The following is a 12,170-nucleotide window of genomic DNA, read 5'->3' on the forward strand; positions in this document are numbered from 1 at the left end:
CTACTAGTGTAATAAAAAAATGACAGAAAACACTAGAAGATTGGAGTCCCTAATTGACATTTTGAAGAACAAGCTTCCCCTGTGGTCCTGGCACAGATTTTACTTCCTGTGAAGCCAGAGGCCACAAATGCAGTGCCAGGGGTCGCAACCCCTAATGACGTCCATGCTGCAAGATGGCCCCAGTGTGCATTTCCCATTCAGCCAGCAATATAACAAACCTATGTCACCCTGAATAGGTCAGAACTAGTCTTTTTTTATTTGTTCAAACTGTATTACGTGTCATGCACGGTTCAAAGGTTCCGAATATAATGTAAAACCATAAAGCAAAATGTCCCAGAATACAGACTGTACTTTGGTGAAACGCAAGGGCTTGCATGAGTCACATATTCAGACCTAACCGACCTTGTGTTTCTCACGACTTTCTCCAGATCAAGCACTCTCAACATATAACCCCTGCCAGTTTGGATGAAATGTGAGCCTACCGCTTGTAAACCTCATTGCCTTATGTCTCATTTCCTGTTCATTGATTTCCACACGTGTGTGACTCTTGTCTCTATGCAACATGCGTGGGTGGACACCTTAAATTGAGATGAGTAGCTCTACAAAAGTAATTAAATAAAAAAAAAATCGTACAGTAAAATATATTTAGATCGCTATTAGTGTAATTACTTATCAGACTGATACGTCTGACATTCTTACTTTGCATGCAGTAAAAGTTATTGTAAAATAGCCTATCTTTGCTGTTATTTTCCACATTTTCTTGGGAGGAGGAAGACGCCACAATACCCCTTGTAGTGGTCTGGCTTGCATGCTCTGTCGCTCGGTCCGTTCCATATGGGGTTCGGTCTGACAATTTGCCAGGGCGGCTTTGGTTCCGAGACTGGCCCTGTCAGAAGTGAAGCTGACTACAGCCCGTCATTCAGATGGTCTGCTAGGTCGGTCAGCACAAGCAAAGCAGGAGGCAGGCAAGTGAAATGTACGACTCCTCCAATTCAAACGCACAACAAATAGTTTTAAAGCATGCACTGTCTGACTGGGTGCACTTTAAACCCATTTGAAGGCCGAAATGCAGGAAATCCAGTTGAAGCACGGGGGGAGCATCAGTCACTGTTTGGTGCTCAGTGCACCGATCTCCGCTCCAGGCACGCTCTAAATTTACAAAGCGCGTGGCCTAGCATAGGAATATTGAGAGCAGAACACGCGCTGCTCACACCAGCCAGCAGAACAGCTTGTCCCATAATCCCCTCTCCCCAAGGTAGGCTGGCTCTCGCATGTGGACAAGGGACTGCTGTGAGCAGGGAATTTATCGCGAGTGGTGACACGAGTTGTGCGCACGTGCGCGTGTGACGGGAAAAAGTGCTGTGCACGTTGTGTGCGCGTTCTAGCAAGCTGGTCGCCTGCAAGCCTGTGGAGGGTATCACTTTTGAAACCCGCTTGCTAAATGTCTCGCTGATGTCGCATGCGCGCTGGCTCAGCGAGTCCTAAACAGGAAGGTTTGGGCCTGACAAATGGTTCATTTTGCCAGTTCGAAATGGCAGTTTAAAACTGCACACACAGGCTCTGCAATGGCAGGCCTGAGACATGTTAAAAGCGCTATTTAAGTTGGTGGCACAATCAGTGCTGTAGGCCCACTAATATCATTTCATTTGCAGGCTCTGAGTCCATGTAGTACCACTTTACTAGAGACTTGCCAGTACATTTAATATGCCTATTGGGGATAAGTCCGTATTACCATGTTTTAAGGAGTGAGTACGTGAGTTTTAGTACTGCTTAGCAGAGTCCTAATGCCAGCAATAACGAGATCAGAAAAAATGTAGACGGAAGGCAATAGTTTGGGGGAAGACGACCCTAAGGCTGACCGGCCTAATACAGGTCCCTAAAAATGAGGATCGTCTGTTTCAACGGCAAACCCTGTCTTAAATTAGGCACTGAAAACATGATGATCATGGAGTGGCCATCTTGAGCAGGAAGTTAACAATTTTATAAAGTGGCATCATCAACTGAAGGAACCCTTGGAAAATTACTAGGTGTGTGCGAAATGTGTTTAATTTGATTTTGCATTGTAGTCTAGTTTGCATTTATATAGCACTTTCTACCCCCTATGAAGGTTTGAAACACTTTCGCCAGACAGCATGTTGATTCAGAACCCAAGATTAGTGGTTAGTACAGTTTTATTGTTGATCGTTGGGATTAGTCTTGTGCGCTCAAGTAAATCATTTCATGCATTCACTCCAGTTTCTTTGTGGTAGTTTAAATAATAGAAGTTAGGTGTAATCATTAGTGGGAAAAGGGGGATATGTCATTTCATGCAGATGTATGGTGGGGTTATTAGCTAAGCTAGAGGAGGTTGGGGAGTTTTGTGCTGCAGGGGTGAAACTTTCCATAAAAATCGGACTTGTAATCTTTGAAATGAGCGCTGGGCAGAAATACATGAATAGAAATTAGGTTAACATGCATATGACTTAGAGACAGTTGTACTGGGAGAGAAGAGGCACTCTGCCAATTTTGTGCTCAGGGAGAAGAGGCAGGCAGTGGATAGAACAACTGGAAAGAGCCCTTTGAAATGAAAAAGGAGAGGCTAACTCTTCAAATAGAAACCCTAAGGTGAGATACAGAGCTTTCTGATATTAGTGGTGCTAAAAGGAACATATTGTGTCACGCCCTGCTGGTAAAATGGGAAATTGCAATCAGGGGGTCTTTATTATACCTTTTAGATTGTAAACCATGTCCTATTTTCATTTCATTCACAACTCAGGCCAACATGGTAAATCAATGTTTGACTCGAATAATGTTTTATCACCAATAATAAAAATACTAAAAACCCATTCTTAAAAACTTTTCTACATATAAACGATAACTTTCAAGTCCAGTTGCTCATCCGCATTACACATTTCTGCTATAAACAACACGGGTGAGTCAGAATCGAATACTTTAAAACTAAACATTTAAAAAATATACAATGCAGAGATATTAAAAAATAAACAATCCAACAACCTGTTTGCTTTTTTTAACCTGCATACACATTCCCCTCTTGCAACTGTAAATGGGAAGCTGTACCTGTGAATGAATATATATAGGATTTACACTATTCCTTTCAGAATCTCAGACTGGCATAAAATCCGTATGTCAGACCCCATTTTAAGCATGTTAATTTAACCTGTCTGCCTTTAGTCCAAATTCAGCATGTCATTATCTTTTGCAGAACCAGTGAAAGTGTCAATTCATCTAAACAATGACTTTGCTAACACATAAAGCGACACAGGTCTGCTACAAGCTACACAATATCTATATTTCAAGGTCTGACCGAGGTGTAAAATAAGCATATAGTCAGAGTTGACATACTGTCATCATGCTGGCTCATACCAGTTATGTCTTGGATTAATGGAAGTCTACCAATGTAGGCTAAAAGTCAGTGACCAACCCTATATAAACCCCATGAATTTTGACCTCTAAATTAGAGAGGCCTACCCTCCAGGTTATCACAAGAGTTCCTGACAGACTGCTGCAGTGCACACTCTTATACTATTACTATTATTAGTGCAGCACGTACTGTGGGACTGGGGCCAGAGGTGAGAATGGCCACTGCCCCCCAGTTTTAGTTGTTGTAGTACGAAAAAGAAAAATGTGTGAGCCCATTCGCTAGTAATGGGGCCTTAGCCACGCTTGCTGTGCATATAACAGGCCAAGCAACCCTTGGTTTGTGTCTGCTTGAGTGATGGCCCAATGGGTTGGGCAGAGCATACAGCCTGCACCCCAGAGCTGTAGGTATGAATGGTACTGCAGATGCAGTGCCACCAGGGCTCGGTAGTATGAGACGCCAACTAAACCCTGTGCCTGTTTTACTATTCTTCCTTGCTTGCGTTAGGGACCGGTGCACGCTTGCTCTGCCTGTGTTGCTTTGGCCGTCGAAGTAATGGTCCACAGGTGGAAAAATTGAAGTAGGGGAGACACCTTACTTTTGGCATCAAATATATGGCAGTGAGGTTGATGGGGCGAGATGGGAGCCCATGTTTTTAACAAAGGACAGAGGAGACAGCCCACTTGGCAAGGCAGTAGCCATCAGGGAAGCAGGTGCAGCTGCATTGGGGTCCAGGGATCTGAGCGGACCATTATCAAAATTATGTCTTTCATTAAAGAAAAAAGGGTCTAGGGCTCATTTTCTTTGCTAGCATTACGTAGGAGGGCGCCTTTTCTGCAGAAAGGGGGGTAATGTATGTGATCTCATTTTTTTTCTGTAAGGAAGGAGATGTGGCCTAATGGTGAGACCTTCTGACTTTGGAACTGGGGAACCCGGTTCAAGTCCAAGTGTTGGCTCCACATTCGGTGTTTCCGAGAAAATCACCTAATCTCCCTGAGCTTTAGAATTCTTTTTTTTTATTATTATTTGCCCTGGTGCTCATTTAAAGTGCTCAAATGCAGTTTGTGCTATATAAAACCTCCCAAGAAAAAAGGAAAAAAGGGACAGTGATCCTGTTTCAAGATTGGAATAATGATGAGGCATGGTGGATCCGCAGCTATTGTTAGTGAAGCAGGTGCAGTTGCATTGGGGATGAGTCTCGGGCTCACAAACCCTAATTATGGGAAGCAGAGTGTTTTGGTCAATTTATGTTTTTGTTTGTTGTATTTGCTCTTTAATATTATTGTGGATTATAAGCTACAGATAAGGTTTCCCTAAAATGATCTCATAAGTCCTGCATCCTTTGCTCATCTCTGCCCCTCCAGCTCCCCCAATCCTTGCCATAAACGTTTGAAGGGGACCCCGGCATTCACAACATTTTATTTGAGGGGCTTAGAGCAAAAAAGTTTGAAGACCTTAGCTCCGGATGCAATTTAGCTACTCCATGCTCTCCTTGTGTAGTGCATAGAAGTAGTCTTTAGGGTGTTAGCTTAATAGATGCGTTCTAATTATGCTAGAACAATTCTTTTTACTTTCACTGCTCGCTACATACTCAAATGCTGTTTTAAATCTATGGTGGTTATTACTCGTAATAAGCAACAAGATGAGACTGTTTTTAAATGTGTATACAGTGTAATTTCTTTAGGCCTGCTTGAGTGTGTTATTATAAAGGACAAAATGGGGTTTGAATTACTACTGCGTTCTTAACCCCTTCACAGGACTGTTGGTAACAAAGAAAGAAGGACACCTCACCAGCAGGTATGCTCAGAGGGTTCTGTGGGACTACAAAAACTTGGACACCCCTGCTGAAGCAATAGTGCACTGAACTCCGTCCAGTCACCCGTGGGTGAGAAGCCAAACCTTGTAGACCTGGGCCAGAGTCGCAAGTTATGCAGCAAAATCCCCCTCTATAATCTGCCACGTTATTCCTGTATAACAACTTTTCCCACTACCCAAAGCTGATATAGTGAGATCCATTAAAGACTTTGCTTCTAAATACCTCTTACCTTTTCCCAGTGATGATTTAAAGTGAAATTGTTTTAGAACCTGGCGGAAAGAAACGGCATCCCAGTTTCTGACTCATCCGGGTTTAAGATGCTGATTTCTATAGTGATGTATCTGATTTAAGGTTTGTTTAGCTTAGTCCTTATTTTGAATTTCCTTCTAGAATTTAATTACATTTTATTTTGCGGTCCCAAGGTATACAGAGTTTAATCAATTTTTTTGCCCGCCACAATCTGCCAAGAGGTTGATCCTAATCACACTCAAGAGTCTTGAGTCCTAGCATTTGGATGGCGGCTCAAACAATTTACCAATTGTGCCCCTCCAGGATACCTTTGTATTGCATCACCGCAATTGTGCACCATATGGCTCTATTGTTGGGGTCTTGCTTTTAAAAGCTGTTATTAGTGGAGGCAGTTCTAGCCTTACAATTTTTAAATTAAACCTCAACAAGCTACCCAGGGCCCTTGTTGCCACTAAGTGGAGATGTTCCAACCCATACATCGATGATGTAAACTTCATACTTAGATATTTGTATGAAATTATCTGTACCTGTACGCAACCTGCAAAAGACTAGGAGACGTTTGCTATCAAAAACCATTATTTTTGTGTTTTCTGTATGTGCTGCCAACTATTTCAAAAACAACAAAGATACTACGCTTCCTGTTTCCTCTGGAGTCATAAGGACCTGTAATCCATTAGTACAAGGTCGCCTGAATAGAGCAAGCAAGGACCTTGAGTCACATATATTTTGAGAGGGAGAAGGAGTTTAGTTCCCAAAGTTTCTATTGTTCTAAATATAGAGCAAATCATTTTGTGGCCAAGATGCAGTTTTGCTTCAAGCCATTCTTAATTGCCCTCTTCTTTATCAACGACCGGTGAAGTCTCTCTTAACCTGTGCCCGCTTCAACATAATGAGGGAGCGAATTACTGAGAGAAGGCCCAGAGAGGTATAATAATTCAGTAATTTCTTCCAAAGATTTACTTTGTTGACAAAATTAAAAGCTGTCAACAAACGAGCAGTTTAACCTGTTGCGTGCGTCGGACGGCCGGGGGCCGTACGACGTCACAGTGGGCGCATGCGTTGGACGGCCGGGGGCTGCCCGAAACACGCCCACTCATTAATATGCCTGCACCATGGCAGAATTTGCGCTGCGGTCAACGGGTTAAACTCCCCACTTGTTCAATTAAATTCTGTGCCAATGCCTATAGGGAAAAACAGTGGTCGACCATCAAGTGACCCTCCCTAAACCCACCCTTGAATTAAATTGTTTTCCTTGCCCAGCAACTTAAATATTGTTATATAACTTTTGAATGTGTTTTTCTTGCTATGTCTGAATGACTTATTAGCTTCTAATTTGCCAGAGGATCAGAGTTTGGTTTTACATTTCAGTTTTGAGGGGAAATTTCACAATTCAGACATCCATCTGAGCAAACATTGGCAATGCCAATAGATCTGGCCTTTTGCGTAGCTGTAGTACCTTTTACCGACCATTACTAGATGACCTCTGCAAGCCATAAGCAACTGCTTAACAAGTCTATCAAAATGCTGCAGTACTTCACATTGTTACTAGGCATCCTTCTTGAGTCATTCAGGTGTTTCAAATTGTCTTCACAGAGCTGGGGGTGGGGGGGTTGTGGCTTCAGCATAAAAATGCACATATACACTTATCTTCATTTAACTGTTTGTCCTTGTTTTCTATATGATAAATCTATATGTTAAAGCTTCTTTATGTTGAGTAGACAATTTTTCAACTTTCAATACAGGACTTTATAATTAGGGTACTCTTGTGATGACAATCTAGTATATATATATATATATATATATATATATATATCAGTAGTCACTGGTAAAATTAAAGAGCCTTCAAACCTACTTTTAGAAAGCAATTTTTTAGTAGTCCTATATATGTGCGTCAATAAAGTGTAGTTGTTTTAATTAAATCCCACTGCCTTATGTTTTGGGGTGTAGTAGAAAGATACCAAATGTCAACTGAGCAAACCAATAGGTATTTAATGAAAGGTCATTTTATTCACATATATACATTAGCATTTCTTCCATGAATTTTTGATGCAGCTGGTAACACCTTCACAAAGCTACAGTGCCTTAACTCATCATTTGATGTACTCCCCTATTCAGATGCAACTATTTGAAATGTCGTTAACAAAGCTGGGAGGTTGGAGATTCATCATAAAAATGGGCATATAAACTCTTGCTCCTCAAATAAACTTTATGGTTTTTATAGTTCGATTTTGTGGGCTGAAAAATGTTAAAAGAAAGCCATGTTTTTAAAAATAAAATAAAGCCTATTTGTCTCTGAGTCTTTTAAAAATTGTCGGCTCATAAAACGCAATTATTAAAATAACCACAAAAATATGGTTAAGTTCTCCCTGGAGTCATGGATTTAATGGCCCAGGATACTAACAGTTTTTTTATGTTGCTGGGGGCTGCTGCACTCCTAGCAAACCCCCAACAAGATTAGAAACATGCTTTGATGGTACCCCTGCCACTTCTAGGAACATCACCAAGCTAAAAAAAGGTATAAAGGGTCCTCGTGGGCATTATTGGGCACTCCTTCAAGGACTAATGATCAGCTCCTGCAGCTCATTTTTTAAACTTTTTTTATATATATATTGACACCCACGTTTTAAATTTTGTATGGTGAGCCAGAGGGCCTCCGCGGTCCCAGCCCGGCAGTCATACTGGGTACCGCCAGGATTTGGCATGTTGTTTTCTTAAGTGGAAGCCACGGTGCCCACAGCTGAATCTTTTTTAGGGCCTCGGGGAGGAGCACCAGGCCCTGTGGCCCCAACTTGCTCTCCAGGTTAGAGCCGGGCCTTTAAAAAAGAAAAATTGTGCTGAGTACCACCCACACTGATGGGACTGTTGGGGGCTGTGGGGGAGCCCCAAGGCCCACGTAGCCCCAGCTAACTCCCATGCCAGCACTAGGTGCAGGCGGTAGCTTGCACCTTACCTTTGCGCCTGCCCAGGCAGGAGCAGTATTTGTTTTACTGCTCCCACCTTGCAGGAGCAAAGTTCTGTTCCATGTCTGAGAGAGTAAAGGCAGGGGTCCACAGTGTCTGGGAGATGGCGTGCCTGAGGCTGATAATGACTCGAGGAGAAAGGTGCACCGCCCGCCTCTCCTTTTAAAATAAATGTATTCCTGGGAGATGGGGTCCACTAGGCTTGAACAGACGCGGGCTGAATGCCCCCAACCCCACCTCTCTTCAAAATGAGCTGTGGCGGGAATGAGGGAAAACCTGTTTTGAGACTCCCTTATTTTATCTGCCCCTCCTAGACGGATCACCCCAAAAGATTCCAGGGAGAAGCTGAGGTGGAAGAATGTTTTTTGGAAAGTTTCATGAGGATTCATCAAACGGCACCAAAGTTTTAAGCAAAATAAAAACTGCATTTCCGATGGAAACGTTCAGCTGACTAGAACTACCCAGTGGCAATTGCCACTGAGAAATATTAATATACTAGCAGCCCGTCCCGACCTTGCCCGGGAGCAACAGGCTTCCCCGCCCGCCCCGACATTGTCCAGCAGCCCGGGCCCCCACCCGGCCCGTCCTTCGCCTGCCCCGACCCCCGCCTTCCCCGACCCGGGTCCCCTTACCTCAGCCGCCGCTGCTCCAGCCTGTCCGCTGCTCGCCCTGCCGCTGGCCTGTCCGCTGCTCCTCACGTCACCGCTCCTCCCCCGCGCCATGTCCGCCGCTTCCTTACCTCAGCCGCCTCTCCTCCAGCCTGTCTGCTGCTCGCACCGCCGCTGGCCTGTCCGCTGCTCCTCACCCCACGCCATGTCCGCCGCTCCTCGTCGCGCTCCTGGACGCCGCTCCTCTTCGCGCTCCTGACATGAGCACGCACGTCGCGGCTGGCGCTACTTGGGAGGGGCTACTTTTTTTTTTTACTGTAAATTTTTTAAATAACGTTTTTTTAAAACCTGTATATAGCCTATAACCATCTACACACCCTGACAATTCCAACGGTGTATCGGGTGTGTGGAATGGCGCTGTGGTTCCCGAGTTTACCCGCCTCAAAGGCTGAAAGTTCTTCCTTTATTATAGTAGTATAGATATGTAAATTTTCCATGAGGTTGTCAAGACATTCACATCCTACGGAACCTCCGGTCTTTACTAGGCCCCTCTCGTGTCGGATTCAAAATCCACAAAATTCTTTCACTAAGCTGGATCACTTAAAGTGCTTACTAGGTGTCCCTCGCAAATCCCAGCCAACTGAAGTCTCCACAAACAGTCAATACCCCAAGCGATTAGTAGAGGTCCCTCTCAAATCATATGGCTTACTCTTTCATGTAACTGCAGTTCCTTAAGTGGGTTCTTTGTGTGCCTCTCGAACAAGAAGCAAGTGTGTGAAATGACCTTCACAAAACTGAGGGGCTGAGGCTTAAACATAACATTTTGCAAATATTTACTAGTATAATGAATTGTGCTAATTTTCCATAGGATAAATAAATATGCCAAAGCCGATTTATGATAATGAGTATTACATTTCTTGTTTTTTATCAAAGTGATGGCAATCAACTATACACAGGTACTAGCAATCATTGGTAAATAAAAGTGCCTTCAAATGTCTAACATTGGGGGCTGTTTTTTAGGTAAATTCATATATGAGCACATACAAAATGCAGTCCCTCAAAGCTGACCCAGTGTTCTCTACTTTGGTCTTTGAGGGAGCATAATTTGAGTGACATTTGAGCAGCCCAACGGAAAAAGAGAATTGACTAAAAGCCTCCTACATACATGTATTTTCTAATCTTTTTTGTTTTTTTTACTACCAGGCTGGCAAGACTGCTAAAGCTGTCTTTAGGCCACACTTAAAATTGGAACTAATTTTTGGGCTCACCGTTTCCCCTTTGATTTTAAAATCATCACTTGAATATTATCGTGACCAGGCTTTGCTCCTTTTCGTTTATATAATTGTTAGTATTACTGAATTTAGAGTAAATGACTCAATTACTTCCACAAATATCAAATCATCGCTATTATCACCTCGATGGCCGTTAAGATTTATCAGATGGATTATCCAGGCATACTTCAGTTGGATGCTCTTTTGCTTTAAAAATAAGTTGGCACGTTCCTCTCATTTCATGATGGTGTTGCAAGTTGTATTTCCCTTCAGAAATGATGTGTCGAATAATACTGGCTACAACGCGTGGATGACAATCCATATTTGTTGTATTTCTCTAAACTAAGTATGCTCACAAAATGAACCTGGCCTTCGTTTTCATTCTTGGTCCGGATTTAGAAGGGCTTTAGACCTTGTTTGTTTTAACAAAAAATATATAAATCCTAGCTCCTAACTGGATCCTATGGATGAGCTGTCTTTACATGCGGCATTGTATCTCTTCAATGGTTAGGGGTACTTTCACCACCTACTTTTTAATAATATCGCTTTGACTTTGTGTTTTATTCAATGTTCTATTTTTTGAACTTTTTCATTATTGAATGAATTCTGTGCACAGTTTATTAATAGCTTAAAGAGGTATTTGCCATATGGTAGCAATACTTTGACTTTAAGCATGAATGTGTTTATAAATTGTGCAGCTAACACCTTTGTATTTTTTTCTCCACCTAGAAGTACATTGCAGATTGATGGCCCCTATGATGAAACCTTTTATGAGCGATTAAAAAATATTTCAGTTGATGATGATGATAGTTCAGTAGAATATGCTGCAACAAAGGTAAGGCATTTCTGGTGGGGGAAATGTGCTTTCTTTTAGTTACTTAGAGTGAATTAGCCTCATGTTGACCGTTATCTTCATATCTATATTATAGTCCATGTATGTAACATTGAAGCATATTATGTAGGTCAACTGAGAGAGGAAGTAAGCTTTCAACAATTGCAAAAGGTTAGCCTGTCTTTCTCGTTTAGAGTACACCCTTAGTTAAGGCTAAGAGCACCCCATCCCCAATTGTGATGTTTGGATTTACCCTTACTCTTTTCGAGTGAAGGTGCTTACAAGAGTTCATGCCGGGGTCCAAGGTCCTGGACTTCAGCTGGAAGGATTGTACTCCAAATGAAAGGGGCTGAGTAATGAGGCTGGTTGAATGTTGGAAGCAAGCAACAGAAGGGGATTGATTTGGAAGCTAAAATAAAAAGGAGGCCTCCAGCTGTGTGTCAGCAGAATGGGGATATGAACTCAATGTGTAATGGGAGGGGGTACAGATGAAATATTCTTTGGAGATTTAAGATGGGAGCGGAGAAAACTGAGAAGCGGTGGGCCATAAAAACTTTGTTTGATAGATGGTAAACATTTGTGGGAATCAGAATTGGTGGATTATTACCCCAAGATAGCTACCCTGTATGGCAATATTTGCAGTTCTGAGGCCCCACCACGTTTGTGTTCTACGTCAGTGTGCTTTGGGGACACATATGAATGTTATGCAGGTTTGTAGAGTGCAGTATCAACCCAGAGCGTATCCTGGCGCTGAACAGGTGTGAGTCTAGCCAAACCTGGGGCCTAGTGGTACTACTCGAAAAGCCAGGTCTTCAGCTTTTGCGGAATATAAGAAGTGAGGAAGAGTCTGTTATGTTTAGTGACATTGGGAGCAAAGTAGGATAAGGCTCGACCTCAGGATCTGGGTATCCATATACGTGGGATGTGTGCATGCAGAAGTCCGTATGAGTGGTGGTGTTTGGAAGGTTTGTGAAAGCATATGCGATTGTGGAGGTGTGGTGGGCCAGTGTTATGTAGTGCCTTAAATTGTGCTAGTTTGGGGATCCAGTGGAACTCCTTTAGAGGACTGGTGTGAT

General features: G+C 42.8%; 1 protein-coding gene across 1 annotated transcript in view; it reads left to right on the top strand.

The window, feature by feature from the left end:
- IPPK (inositol-pentakisphosphate 2-kinase) overlaps positions 1-12,170 on the top strand; it is a 311,737-nt gene that overhangs the window by 250,765 nt on the left and 48,802 nt on the right. Inside the window, exon 11 of the mRNA XM_086938932.1 lies at positions 10,992-11,097. Within this exon, the coding sequence (XP_086795058.1) occupies positions 10,992-11,097 (106 nt within the window). The remainder of the gene's footprint in view (positions 1-10,991; positions 11,098-12,170) is intronic.

Source organism: Lissotriton vulgaris, chromosome 9 (assembly GCF_964263255.1).
Source record: "Lissotriton vulgaris chromosome 9, aLisVul1.2, whole genome shotgun sequence".
NCBI classification, from domain to species: domain Eukaryota; kingdom Metazoa; phylum Chordata; class Amphibia; order Caudata; family Salamandridae; genus Lissotriton; species Lissotriton vulgaris.